Below are 14,006 nucleotides of genomic sequence, written 5' to 3'. Positions count from 1 at the left end.
TGTCCTTAGTCACCTTCATGTGCAGGAATTGTTGGCAGACAGGCTAACTGACAGCTAAAAAACCTGGCACTGTATGTTTGCAGAATACTGCTGTGTCTTGGTACTGAATGTCTAGTTCTGGCGTTTCTAGTTGCTGCTCATCTCAGTAGGCACTAACCCTTTTTTCCTTTCTCTTCTACAGATTACTTCTGTAGCTTGACCTCTACTTTCCTCAACAAGCAGAATGTCTCGAACACGACAACCCCCGCTTGTGACAGGCATCTCTCCAAATGAAGGAATCCCATGGACAAAGGTCACGATTAGGGGAGAAAACCTGGGGACTGGGCCAGCTGACCTCATAGGTAAGGGCAGGGACGATGCTGTGTGTTCATAGTGAATGCATTTTTATGTTGGGCAACTGAGGCAAGATATACGATTTTGAAATAGTGAAGGTGATAGAAAAACACCCCTGAGGTCTGTACAGGATGATCTGAATAGAAATGAAAGAATTATTTGGTTTTCTGATTTTTCTGTTAAAATCATTATTTTGTCAGATCTTGCCTGTATTGTCTTTCTCCTGGTCATTGAGAAAGCCCCCCACAGCCGAGGTTTGCCTCCTTTCCTCGGGGTCGGCCTCTCCTGCCAAGACTGCCAAAACAGCCGCCCAGCTCTTCTGGCCTCCCCTCATACAGCTGTCTGTACTTCTCAGGTGCCGGGTGAGCTAGGCCTCTTCTGTTCCTTATTGCTCTCGGAACCAAATCTAAACTCCCTCCACCCAGAGGAGCCTGTGCGCTCTGCCGGGCCGCACCCTGGGACCTGTGGGCATTTGTCTACACCCGATGCCCATTGGGGCGGGAGCACTGAGCCTCCAAACTTAACAGCCACAGGCTCTCTGCAAACTCATGCCCGCCCATGGTTTGCATTAGGCTCCCCTAATGTTTACATATTTAGAGCAAGCTACGTTTTAGTTTTTAGGATCAGTTTATGCTGTTTATCTTTATAAGCCCAAGGACGCGAGCAATAGAACACTGCATCCACTTGGCACTGCGCGAGTTTTTTTGATTTTGGTTTGCAGTGTGCCCCCTTCTTCTGGGGGAGACCCTTTCCTGCTGGTTATTTCATTATTCTGGTCTGTCAGTGGTTCTCACCTGGCTTGTCTTCATCTTCTCTAGAACTTAAAAAAATGCTCTTGCCTTAGCTGCTAAGTCTCAGTCTCTAAAGATGGAGCCTTATCATTGCTTTTTTTAAAACACAGATGAGTGTAAAGCACTGCCAGGATAGAGAGCAAACCATAAGTATCAGTGTGTGGTCAGTTTGGGTTATTTTCATGTGAACTCTGCATGAGGGTGTGCAGATACATTCAGAATAAGAGAGCGGGGAGGCAACTCAATATGTGCTGCTGAATGAGTATTCTGATTTTCCACATGTTAATTTATTTGGATCCAGACATTCATTTGACTCATTTCTTAATTCATGAAGGACCCCTTGGTAAATACTAGAGATTATGAGTTAGAGCTTGTTTTTCTTGCATTATAGCTGCTGGTTGACACATTGGTTTTTGGCCATCCAGAAATCCCTTGGAAAAGAGAAGGTTGATCAGAGCTGGGCACCATGTTTAATTACTGAGTCTTGCCCTCCCCAGCTCGTTCTTTTCACTAGTGTTACTTAACTGTGTCTCATTTTATACTGTTTTCTCTAGCCACAGTTTTTGATTCTTCAGTAAATAAAACTTAAGTTTATTATCCTTATGAAGGTAGTCTGTCTTATCCTATGTCTTGGTTCTTGACAAAGCTCATTCCAGGTTGTTCTTTATCCAAAGTGGAAAAATCCCTAGAATTCATGGAAATAGACCATCTAGATGGAGGTTCAGTTTAACTGGCAGTCACTGAGCCCTCACACGTGACTGCTGCCCGTCTGTGTGGACGCTGATCTCTCTTTAGCTTCAGGCAGCGCGATTCCTGCTTGACTGAGTGCGCACGACTTTTATAAACCTGCTAGTTCAGCTTTCAGCCTGCCCATGTATTGCCAAGAAACCACTTTTTAAAAAAGCAAACTTAACCTACTAAATAATTTAAGCATTTTTATAACTCCGGTGACATCTACACTAGCCAAGTAAAATACTACAAAAACACTTTATTTGGAATTCTACAAGTTACTTAAAAAAAAAAAAAGATGTTATATTTCATGAAGCAGATTTCTTGGCAAAACATGTTTAAGAAATAGATCGTATGATCTTATTTAATTTCCATGCATTTAAAATGATCTGTTTAAATCTGTGTTTTAAATTATATGGTGATTATTAACTTTTTTAGTTAAAATGCAGAACAGATATTAAATCTGAGGAACCTCGATAGCAGCTACAACGAGATGAATAAGCTGTTATTCCGGGTGCTTTTTCCCAAAGTTCCATCATCATGGATATCATACATGTTTGCTCATCTGAACATGTTTTTAAGACTTTATGTCTGTATATCTGAAATCTCCCATTTCTCAGTTTTAATCGTAAGATAGCTCCCCAGCAGGGGACTTATATTAGGAACTTTAATACATTAAGTCCTGACATTGGGTTGCGTTATTTCCTTTCTAAAGTTAGTATTTAAATCACAAAAATGTTTTTGATATTGTAAAATTTAAAAATATCAAGTTATGTATTGACCTGGAGTGATATTGAAATATATACCATCTATAACTAAACAGTTCATAAATTAAAACATTTCCCATTTATATAAAAAAATACATAGACTGGCTTATGTGCACATAAAAATTATTAGAGCACTGTCTGTATTGAAGTGTTTCACAGGCTTACCTTGGAGATGGAGAGGAGTTTCAGGGGGTGCTTTCAACCTCTTAAAAGGCTTAAGTTTTTCATAATAAAAGTTGAGTATCAAGAAAACTAACAAACACTCCCATTTTGAAAAATAATTTTGAATTATGAATGCATTTAAAAATGTGTAAATGTCATTACACATTTAAAAAGCCAATGGAAAACTTAGTCCTAAAGGAACTTTGAAGTGCTGTCATTAGAAAAACTGAATTCCTTACATGAATAAATAGTAATGTCTTAGGGAAATCTCTGAAATTAATTATTTCAATAAACATCTTTAAAATGGAGTTGTTTTTATTCCTTTATGGTTAGTATAACATTCTTACTAAATAGTGCTTTAAGTTGTAACAAAAGATGACTTGAATCCCTCCCTACATTTTTTCAACCGAATTTGGCATAAGTTGAGGTGTTCCTGGTATCTGATTGAAAAAACAAAACAAAAAGCTTGCATTTGCTAAACTTGACTGCCGAGCAGTATCAAAAGTTAAATGGTGAGAAAAGGAAGTGCGAGTGTCTGGGTGTTTGCTGAATACACTTCGGTCTATTTTCTCCATGAATGTTTATTACATTGGTCTCTGTTTAGCAGAAATGCACGTGGTGGGATGGTGGTCCTCTGCCTGGGGCCACGTCTTCCCTGTCTGCATCGCAGTTTACGTGGGTCTGGGCAGAGATGCCAGGCGTGGGCTGAGATTTGGGGAGCAGAGTGTAGTACAGCGACAGGACCATGAGGGAAACATTTAGGCAGCGTGGACTGCCGTTGCAGGAGTGATGTACAGACATGAAAAATGCACTAGTAATCCAGTAATGCCTGAGAACATTTACTGATTTAACAGACTTCAGGCTGTGCTTAACATAAACTACAAACTTTAGTTCATTCTGTAGTATCATGTATAATTGAACACTAGGAAAAGTATGTGTGGATTATTTTCAGGAAGATGATAAATATTTTTTTAGGGAATGATGTACACATTTATTAATACGCTTTAGAGCTTTATAGCCCGAACTTGGACTTCTAAAAGTAACAATAATTTCCTTTCTAATACCTATGAAAGCAATCTAAGATTCTCATAGTTAAGTAATCTGGAGTGCCTAGACATTATTATGGTTATTATTTTCTAATTCCAATGATGTTTGAAGACACTTAAATACAATCTAAAAGAAGTATTAAATATTAGAGAAAAAATAGGCAAATTCAGTAGAGACAGTCGTTTATTTGCAAATGATATTGGGTATATTCAAGAATAGAAATAACTAACTGATGAACCAGGAAATGCTATTTCTAGTTCTGTTTTTCAGTTCAGGAAAAAGGCCTGGCGATACTGACAGAAGAATTGTCTTTTCATGAAATAGCTGTTCTTTGGACTTTGTTATGTTCATGCATGTTTTTACTTTCAGGTCTGACAATTTGTGGGCACAATTGCCTTCTGACAGCAGAGTGGATGTCTGCGAGTAAAATTGTATGTCGCGTGGGACAGGCCAAGAACGACAAAGGAGACATTATTGTCACAACCAAGTCAGGTGGCAAAGGAACCTCCACAGTCTCCTTCAAGCTGCTCAGACCTGAGAAAATAGGTATCATCTCCCATGACTTTACTCTAAAGAAGAAAATAAAAGTGGATTTTGTTTTTAAAACTGACAACTGGTAAATTAGTATAAAATTTACTTACTCTCATATGTCATTAACTTAGATTCAGTTTATGTTTATTTTTTCAGGAATGGGATATTGGTTAAAGTCTGCATTACTTTTGAAAAGGCAGTTAGCTGAGCTGACGGTAAACCCTAAGGATGCTAACTAATCATTAGAACTGCTGTTCTGTCCTGTATAAAAGCTGTTCATGTAACACGTCCGAAATGCCGATTTTAGTTTCTTGATCTTGAATACAATAATTGCATTTCCTGCTGTGATACAGATAAGATTTGAGGTGAAATACATACCTAGTTTGGGCAAATTAGCCAGTAATGCCTAAATAATGTTCCGTGTTCCTTCACTTTCTGCGTCCTTTGAGGCCCCGACAAGATGTTGCCCACCTAGGTGTGCCTCTGGCCTCCAAACTAGAAATCACACTCTTCTTGTGCCCTAGAGCCCCTCCTGTGTTCCCTTTGTGCCCTTAACCCGTGCTTCCTCACCTTGGGGCACAGAGCTTGGTCTGAGAAGCTGGGACTCTGATCACACGAGCAGCCAGCTGTGGGTGGAGTGGAGTCACAGAATCACCTACCTCAGAGGATTGAATGAGTTAGAACATTGGAGAAAGTGCTTAGCATAGGTCCTCACACAAACTAAGGGCTCCATAAATTAGTGTTTTTAATCATTCGTCTCCTAGCTCTTTATGTATATGGCATCTCCTCTGCTGAAGTAAGAATACTGTTAGATTCATCTTTGTGGTCCTGTAATGACTTGCACATGGTCAGTACTTAATAAATATTTGTGTAATGTAGGACTATCACAGGCATAATTAAACCCAGGCCTTCTCTCATATAGAAAAGCAAAGAGTTTTGCAAATTTTGTTTTCTGTCTTAGAGCATAAAGCCTTCCTTCAGCATTATATCCTTAAATTCCTTGATTCTTTTTAATAAAAATTTGAGGAACTTAAGGGAAAACCAAAAATGGAATTTACATTTATGTACGTGTGTGTATGTAAACATATGTACATATATATACATACAATATTTTTGTTTTTGTTTACTCACTTTTATTTAATGTCTTTGAAAACTGAACTGTGAAATTAAAGCAGGAACTTGTTTCCCGTTTTCTGGAGGAACTTAAAAACATTTTGACAGAATCCAGCATCATCTTGTATCATGTTTGTACAGCAGGTGAAGAAAACTTATTTGAAAGTATTGATTTTATGCTAAAACGCTCTGCCCAGGACTTAGCACAGCACAGGCTCAGGACAGGCCTATAGACCTGAACCTGGGAGTGTCTGGGCCTGAGCTTACCCTCTGACAGAGCTTCCTTGTGTCATCCTGGTAGACCTGTGGGTGCCCATAGAGTTAGAAGGCTCACGAGGAGCCCTCTGGTCCCCCGGCCCTGCGCTCTACTCTGCTCCCTCGCACACTGCCCAGCCTCTGTTTCAGCCCAGTCCGAGCCACAGGAAAGAGGGTACTGTTTTCAGAGATTATATTTTGTTTTTCCTGAATATCCTAGTCATTTCCATCACACAAGCCGTGCATTCCGTGGAAGGTGTTTGATTTCTTTATATTGATATAAGGATTGTTGGGTGTTCTGTTGATGTACCAAATTAATTGTACTGCTTATTATTTGTAAAATACATTTGTTTTAGAGAACTTTTTCTCAGAGGCTTAACTTGTCTTCTGTATTGAATAATGTACAGTGCAATCAAGAGGTGTTATTTTTGCCTTTCTATAGATTTTTAGTGGTTTTAATTAAGCTACCAGCCATTAAAAAAAAAAAAATCTGGAGCTTTTGTGCCTTCAAATCTTTAAAAAATTACTGTAGCATGCATTCTGTATTAGGTGTTTCAACAGTAAAGCAGTATGGTAAGACTTAGTGCCTGGGGAGTGTGTATCTTATTAAGGCTGTGCTCCTCATTTGGTAGGTATTTTGGATCAGTCTGCTGTGTGGGTTGATGAGATGAATTACTATGACATGCGCACTGACAGGAATAAAGGGATTCCTCCCTTGTCCCTGCGTCCTGCTAATCCACTCGGCATCGAGATTGAAAAGTGAGTACCGCCTTGCCTCCATTGTCTTTATTTCTAGCTGCTGAAAAGTTCTGTGCACTCAGTGAAGAGAGTCGGGCTCCAGGAACATCCAGGGAAGCACAGTTGAAGACACTCTGTTGTTGGGAGTCGGGCATCATCTCTAGGAGCTTGGTCAGCTTTGCTAGAGCGAACCTTCCAACTGGTTAGAACTGTTGGCGAAAGCTACTTACCTCTTCAGTTTTTGAGTTTACATTTTGTGAAGAGGAAAAGTATCTTGAAATTTTGAATAACTAATACTTTTAATGATATGAGAATTAACGGGTTGTCTGGAGTTGGTAAGTTTAAATATTTAGATGGTACTTGAGATTAAAACAGAATTTTCCATGTGCTTGATTTTTCAGGATATATTTGGCAGTAAGTAGAACCAAGGTAGTCCTGTCATTTTGTTTACAACCCCTACCTGTAATTCATACTTAATTCAGACTTACTTTACCAGAATTGTGGCAGGTAAATCTTACAAGATGTCTCGGACCAAATCTAGAATTCCCTGTTCTCATTCCCTAGTACAGTGTTTTCGTAGATTTTATAATCAGTGCCTTTATCCTTGCAGCTTCCTTAGTCAGTTCACCTAACACGTTAGTTGTTCCTGACTTGTCTCTCGGCCTTAGTGACTCTGCTGGTGAAGTTACTATTGAGCGTTTCTCCATAAGCATTTCTGCAGGTGACAGATTAGTTCTGCTAATGCTTTAGCCATAGTTTATTTTAGGTTTTTCTAGGAATGGAGAAAGTTGTCCACTGATCTTTATATATTTAACCTTCAAGCCTACACTTGAAGACCATTAGTAAATCAAAAGTAAGCTTCTTTTTCACCTGCTGGGGTTTGCCCTGGCTGAGAGGGAGGGAGCACGTGTTTGTCTTGGGAAGTTGTCTTGTGTTGAAAAAGGCCTGGGGTTTGGCAGCTTTTAGTGAGCGAGGACTGTCCTGGGTCACAGCTGGGAAGCTCTTTGGCCAGCGTGGGTCATTCTGGAGCTGTTTTAAGGGTTTCAGTACCTGATAAATTAAGAGTTTAAGGATCAAGAAGGTCCAGGAAAGAAAAGTAATTGCTGGGTCTTTATTTGAGCATAGTTTCCTGCATGAATGGACTTTGTGGCTCAGAGTAAACCTCTCAGTGGCCTGCTTCAGTGGCCTGGATTCGGCTTCTTTCCAAGGCCCACCACAAAGGAAGTGTGGAGCAGAAGCGTTCTTTGGATTGTTCTTTTGTAAGGAAGATACAGTTTTGCACCCTTGTACCAGGATTATAGGAATATGGTGTGACTTTTGTCTGAGCCTTAGATGGAACTATCAAAGTTAGGATTAAATTGGTTATTTACTATCATAAAATGGATTTCCCTAATTTTTAGTTTAGCATGTAACTCACCCCTCGTTTGATCTCTTTACCTTTTCATGTCCTCTTACTTTTTGATTGTCTTGATTGTTCCTGTTACTGCCGCTGCTCACACAGGGGTTCGGCTTGAACTCTCTCTTGCAGCTCTTTTTCTTAATACATTTCGGGATAATCCCGAGGTAACGTTGGTAATCAGCCAGAAGCACTAAAAGTGCCTGGCTCTTTAGAAGTTGTTTTTCTTCTTCTCTGAGGCAGTCTAGTTGGGTCTGAGCCCCTCTCTCAGTTTAAATCTTGGCCCTCCCGTTACTTGCAGGGTGACTTGGAGTCTGCTCAGCTTCCTCAAGGTGCAGACTGGGCGGCCTGGGTCACGCGGCGTGTGCGGTTCAGCAGTGGGGACGCTTACTCGCAGTGGGCGCTGGTTGGATGTTCGTCGTCGTCACCGTGATCCCCTGCTCTTCTTACATGTGCGCTACTCAGTGCTGTGCCCCCAGGGAGAGAATCTTCTTATGACTTAAGATTTCAGGGTGATGAATTGTATTCAGATCTTAAAATAGTATTATGTACATTCAAGAAGTGCTTAAATGGTGATAAAATTTACAGTAATATTTCTTTGAAGTTGTTACTTGAAAGTTTCAGAAATAATCTGCTTAGCCATGGAATAACTAAAGGATAGTTTTTGAAAAGGTAAAAGCTTGACTCTCATACAAATACAAAATGCGCACGTGTCCAAGCTTTTATTTAATTCATTAATTAATGGGAAAACCAGTGAAATGTTAAAACCAGTTCAGGGGGAATTCCAGAGGACAGACATAATGGGCAGTGAGGAATGCTGAAAGGTGCAACACCGGCCACTTCTCCTCAGTAACCAGTTGCATCTTCACCTGACATGTATTTCTGTGCCAGGCATCCCTGGTCACCATCAACCCTCCACTTCTGCTTCTGTAACAGAGCTGCAGAGCAGAGACAAGGCATGGATGGGGGAAGATCAGGGGACCCTGGGCAGGCCCTCCAGACAGTGAAAGGATGGCCAGGAATCTTTTTGCCCATTTAAAGTCTTTCGCAAGTTTTCTGGTCAAAAGGAAGAGTGCATAGACGGCTTCCTTGGTGGCGCAATGGTTAAGAATCCGCCTGCCAATGCAGGAGACACGGGTTCGAGCCCTGGTCCAGGAAGATCCCCCATGCCACAGAGCAACTAAGCCCGTGCGCCACGACTACTGAGCCTGCGTGCTAGAGCCCGTGAGCCACAACAAGAGAAGCCACCGCGATGAGAAGCATGCGCACCGCAATGAACAGTAGCCCCCGCTCGCCGCAACTAGAGAAAAGCCTGTGCGCAGCAATGAAGACCCAGTGCAGCCAAAAATAAAATAAATAAATTTAAAAAACAACAACAGCGTTCACTTAAAAAAAAAAAAAGAGTGCATAGAGATACTAGGAAGCAAGAAAATGGAAGGTGAAGGTAGGAAAAGGTATAGAAACCAAGAAGAAGAGTATATAGTTTGGCCAGAAAAATGTTTTTCCAGGTTCCTTTTCACCTTTTAAAGATACTGTCAGGAAAACTGCATTTGTTTTATTGAAGTCTGACTTCAGATAGAGAAGCCTTATTTTAGAAAAAGAGAGTAGGAAAGGAAAAGCAGATGTTAAAATATTGGTGTGGGTTTTATTTCCCTGACTCTCTTAATATCTTTTAGATAAAAGCTTTGGTCCCTGTAGAGAATGGTGTTAACATTGAGGTTAGAATCCCTGAGAGCATTTCCTTTTACTATGTCTTTTATTTCTGTGTCTTAATGTCATTTGGGGTTTCTTTTATAATTAAAAGACGGGAGAGGACCTATTTTAAATTTTTAAAAAAATGTCATCAGAGAAGGAATAACAGGATTTAATTACTTGCTTGTTGAAATATACTAATTGAGAAGGTTTGAAGAATTATGACTGCTTGTTATAAAGTCCATGGTCCTGATGAATTACCAGACTAAAGTAGTGAGGTCGCCTTTGGAAGAGGAATCAGCTCCTGGTAATTACAATGCTGAGTGTTCATGGCAATGCTCAGCCCACAGTCAAATGCACAAGGTGGAGCCAGGAGGAGCCTTGCAGTGTTGTGGCCACTTCATGTGACCATGAGTAGCAAGCACGAGTAGCCGAATACAGTGTTGTTCTTTGGTGTGAGGCAGAGTTTAATAAATGTTTTATTGGTGTGCTCGGTGTGCACGCTGCCGTCTTTCAGCCCACAGGCTTAACACCTGGCGTTTATGGGCCTCCTTCATCTGCTGAAGTTCTGCATATCCCTAGAGTTTTAACTGATGTTCTGCACACATGGTGCCTTGATACTTACAAAAATGTTACTAATTGCTCAGAAAAAAATAACTTCACTTTGAACTGAGACTAGGGTTTGCTTGTAAAAAGTCTGTATTTCTGATTTACTATACTGTCACAAATACGCATTCTTTGCACTGCTTAAAATTATGATGGAGACAAACTTAACTGAAAAAGAAGGTAAAAACAGGTTCATATTAATAAGTAAAAGCCTTCACTCTGTTTTATTTCTTAAAAGTACTCTTTGCCTACTAGGAGAATATCTATAAGTAATGTTTTTGGAGACAGTACATACATGGGAGTTAGGGCCTTAAAATGGAGCTTTGCCCCTCCTGTTCTTATGGGATCTGCAACCTTTTTGTGAAATTACTGCCTGGGAAGAGCTGTCTAGAGTAGTCAGTTGATGCACCACTAGTATCTTTATTTCCACAGAGGCTTCATGAACAATGCAGGTCTGACTTGCTCCTCATCAGTTTACTTTCCAGTACAAAGAAAAGGTGGCCAGTTTTCCTGCTCCATTTAGAAGACAAGGAAAGGTGACAAAATAATTCTTAGTATGAGTGTGGAAGGGAAAAAAGCCTTGGGTAAATTTTCAGAAATGTTATGAAAACAGATTTGTGGGCTGTGATGTAGTGCCTAGGTCCATAAACTGGACCAAAAAAGGAAAAAAAACACACAACGTAAAACAAGCTCATAATATTTAAGGTGCAGAGTAACACTGGTGCTGGAGTGAAAGCTATGAGAATTGAGTGTGACACACACTTGGAAGAGCCCCCTTTCCTCCTATCTTTCTACCTGCAGGTCAGGAGAGCGTGTTCCCCTTGGTGTGAGCACAGTGATGCAGCCGTACCCAGGCTCCTCTGCGCAGGTAGTTAGACTTTCTCTCAGAAGGGTTTTTGTTGTTTTGCTGGCTCGCGGGTCATCACTGCCAGTCGTTCTCGTACTTGAAAGTGAATGCTGCTGTGTTGAGAGCATTCCTGTTTTGCATCTGACCACTGGGTCAGTCAGGTCCGTGTACCTGGGGCTTCATGGCTAATCCTTTTTGGAAGGTGTAATCTGAGCTCACACTGCCATCTAATGGGGAGCTTGCGCCGTAGGGGCATGAAGCTTGTCAGCTACTGAAACTGTTGGTTCCTTAATGAAAACACTTCCCATGTTTACATGGTAGACTCTGTGTTGCTTTCATCCTCCAGTTAGTGGGTTTAGTTTGAATCACTCAGAATATACCTTGCTGTTACTGACTTGCTAAGCCATCACTTCACTTGGAGGGTCAGAGCCTAAGATCCAGTTATTGTGGACAGAGGTTTAAGTTTTAACTCTCCAGACTTCGTGCTCCATTGACACAGTGTTTCTGCCCTTCCTCATGCTGTTACCAAGACCATTAGCAATTTTCTGCATTCTGAATCACTGTCTCCCTCAGTTTCTATCTTTCTGGATTTGTAGTTGTGGGGTTTTTTTCATGCCTGAGATTCTCTGGTTCTTTAATTGGCAATAGAAGTGTGGGGTCCTGCTCTTGACTATTTACATGCAACCTCTCCGGGGCTGTTTCCTGACTGTAAAATGGGAATACATAACTCATGTTGTTACGAGAATCAAACAAAATGGTTCTTACGAAGAGTCTGTTAAATATAGAGAACCAAGTGGAGAGAATAAAAATAACAGCAAGTAACATTTTTGAGCATTTATCACATGTCAGAAACTGCTAAGCCTTCCACACTGCATTACCTACTTTAATCCTCAAAATATTCCTAAGAGGAAGATACTATGATCCCATTATCCTCATGAATAAATGGAACCTTAGAGAGGTTAAATATCTTCCTCAAGGTTATTCCAACAACGCTAGCCAACTTGTAACTACTGCCGTGGGCCGTCTCTGCTTTTGTGGGTACACTCCCCACAGAGCATCATTGCTTCCCGTGTTGTCGTTCGTTGTCTCTTTTTTCTGGATCTTCTGTTTCACATTCATTTTGAGGTGTTTGCAAAGAAGACCTTATTTTGGGATAGACTCTTGACTCAGGATGCCTTCAGCTGTGAGTAGCAAAAACGAAAATTCATTCTGGTTTAAGCAAAAAAGATATTTATTTTCTCATAATATACAAAGTCCAGAGATGGTGGACTCCACGATTGGCTGAGTCTGTGGCTCAGAAGTGTCACTGAGATGTAAGGAGCCTGGGTTTGCTGTTCTGCTGCTCTTTGAGTGGCACTGATCTCCTTCATAACTGTAGAGTGGCGTTAGAGGTTTCTAGTGTTGCGACGACAGTAATACACAGGAAATAACAGTGTTAAAATAAAGATCCAGTATTGCAGAAACTGTAATAATACACAGGAGATAACGAAGCTCGGTAAAGTCTGAGGGCAGAAAGACACCGTCTTTTCTTAGTTCTCCTTAGAAATGTGGAGGCCTTTCCCAGAAATGCTCCAGCAGCTCTTTCCTCAGACATTGTGGTAAAAATCCAATCACTCGATCAATAGCAAGGGGAGCACGATAAGCACAACTGCTGAGGATTATTGGTGTTCGTACTCAGTGAGGCGTGGACACCCCACTCTCTCTGCAGGTGGTTCTGTCCGCGAAAGGGGAGGGGACGTCGGGTCTTGGGCTGACGGCGGGCCACTTGTGTGGTTTGGATCGAACTGTCTGACTCCGTGACAGAGTGTTGTCATCTTTAGTGTAACTTGTCTTATTCTTGTACGGCTGATTCCTAATCACTCTTTTTCTAATTTAAATGTATAGTAAGATTGGTAAGAGTTGAATGTCTTCAGGAAGAAATCACTCTAAAATAAACTCATTCTTAGGGGTGATTATGAGGGTTTGAGAACTAGGACTTAGTGTTCTGACCAAGAGAGATCCAGTACCTTTCAAAGTCTTGACCCGTTCAGGTGCGTGAAGGAGCTGTGTGTACAAGAAGTGCAGTGGGTGGGGTGGATTAATGCTTCAGATCTCAGTGGACAGCTCTCGCGTGGCCCCTTCCAAATGTCGCCACTCACACTAATGCCAGCACTCAGGGTCAGCCCCTGCCCCCCGGCTGCGCTTGAAGGGACGCACAGGGGTGCAGAGCCCATGGAGTCCTGCGGAGGACGGTGTGGGGAGGGGCTCCCGGGGCAGCAGAGTCCTCTCGTAGAGCCCACAAGAGACTTCAGGCCTTTATCCTGTGATGAAGCAGACCCTGTACATGTGTAAAAACAACAACATAGGGCATTACAGGTGAGGTGTTACTAAGGTTTAGGGATCAGATCAGTTTTAAGTGTGGGAAGTTCTAGATGGTTGGGATTTGTTATCTTTCAATACCACCAGTTTAAGCATCCTAACAGTATAGGATATAACCTTTTGTTTTTTAACTTTTTTTTATAGCTTTATTGAGAAATAATTGACAAATTTGTAAGATGTTTAAAGTGTACGTCTTAGTGATTTGATTTACGTGTACATTGTAAAAGGAGTCCCACCATCTAGGTAACTAACACATTCATCACCTCACATATTTACTTTCTTGGTGGGAACATATAAGTTCTATTCTCTCTATGGTGTTATCACCTATAGTCACATATTACACATTAGATCCTCAGACCATATTCATCTCGTGAGTGAAAGTTTCTACCTCTCCCTATTCCCCCATCTCCAGGCAACCGCTCTCCTACTCTATTTCTATAGTTTGACTTTTTAAAAAATATTTCACGTATTTTGCACATCTGATAAGGGGCTTATATTTGCACATCTGACAAGTGGTTAATATCCAAAATATATAAAGAAGCCTACAACTCAATAGCAAAAAAAAAAAAAAAGCCAATCTGATTAAAAAATGGGCAGAGGATCCGGACGTTTTTCCGAAGAAGACACACGAATGCCAACAC

The 14,006-nt window shown here is 41.0% G+C and overlaps 1 protein-coding gene across 5 annotated transcripts in view; it reads left to right on the top strand.

Annotated features, from left to right (window-relative positions):
* Positions 1–14,006, top strand: part of EXOC2 (exocyst complex component 2) — a 157,393-nt gene that overhangs the window by 31,767 nt on the left and 111,620 nt on the right. For all 5 annotated transcript variants that reach the window (XM_079932891.1, XM_079932890.1, XM_079932889.1 and 2 more), the window contains exons 2-4: positions 182–341; positions 4,199–4,375; positions 6,361–6,487. In XM_079932891.1, coding sequence (XP_079789017.1) covers positions 224–341; positions 4,199–4,375; positions 6,361–6,487 — 422 coding nt within the window. In that variant the 5' untranslated portion in view covers positions 182–223. The remainder of the gene's footprint in view (positions 1–181; positions 342–4,198; positions 4,376–6,360; positions 6,488–14,006) is intronic.

The sequence above is a fragment of the Stenella coeruleoalba genome, assembly GCF_951394435.1.
Source record: "Stenella coeruleoalba genome assembly, chromosome: 10".
In the NCBI taxonomy this organism is placed as follows: domain Eukaryota; kingdom Metazoa; phylum Chordata; class Mammalia; order Artiodactyla; family Delphinidae; genus Stenella; species Stenella coeruleoalba.
This window is presented reverse-complemented; position numbering and strand designations above follow the sequence as displayed.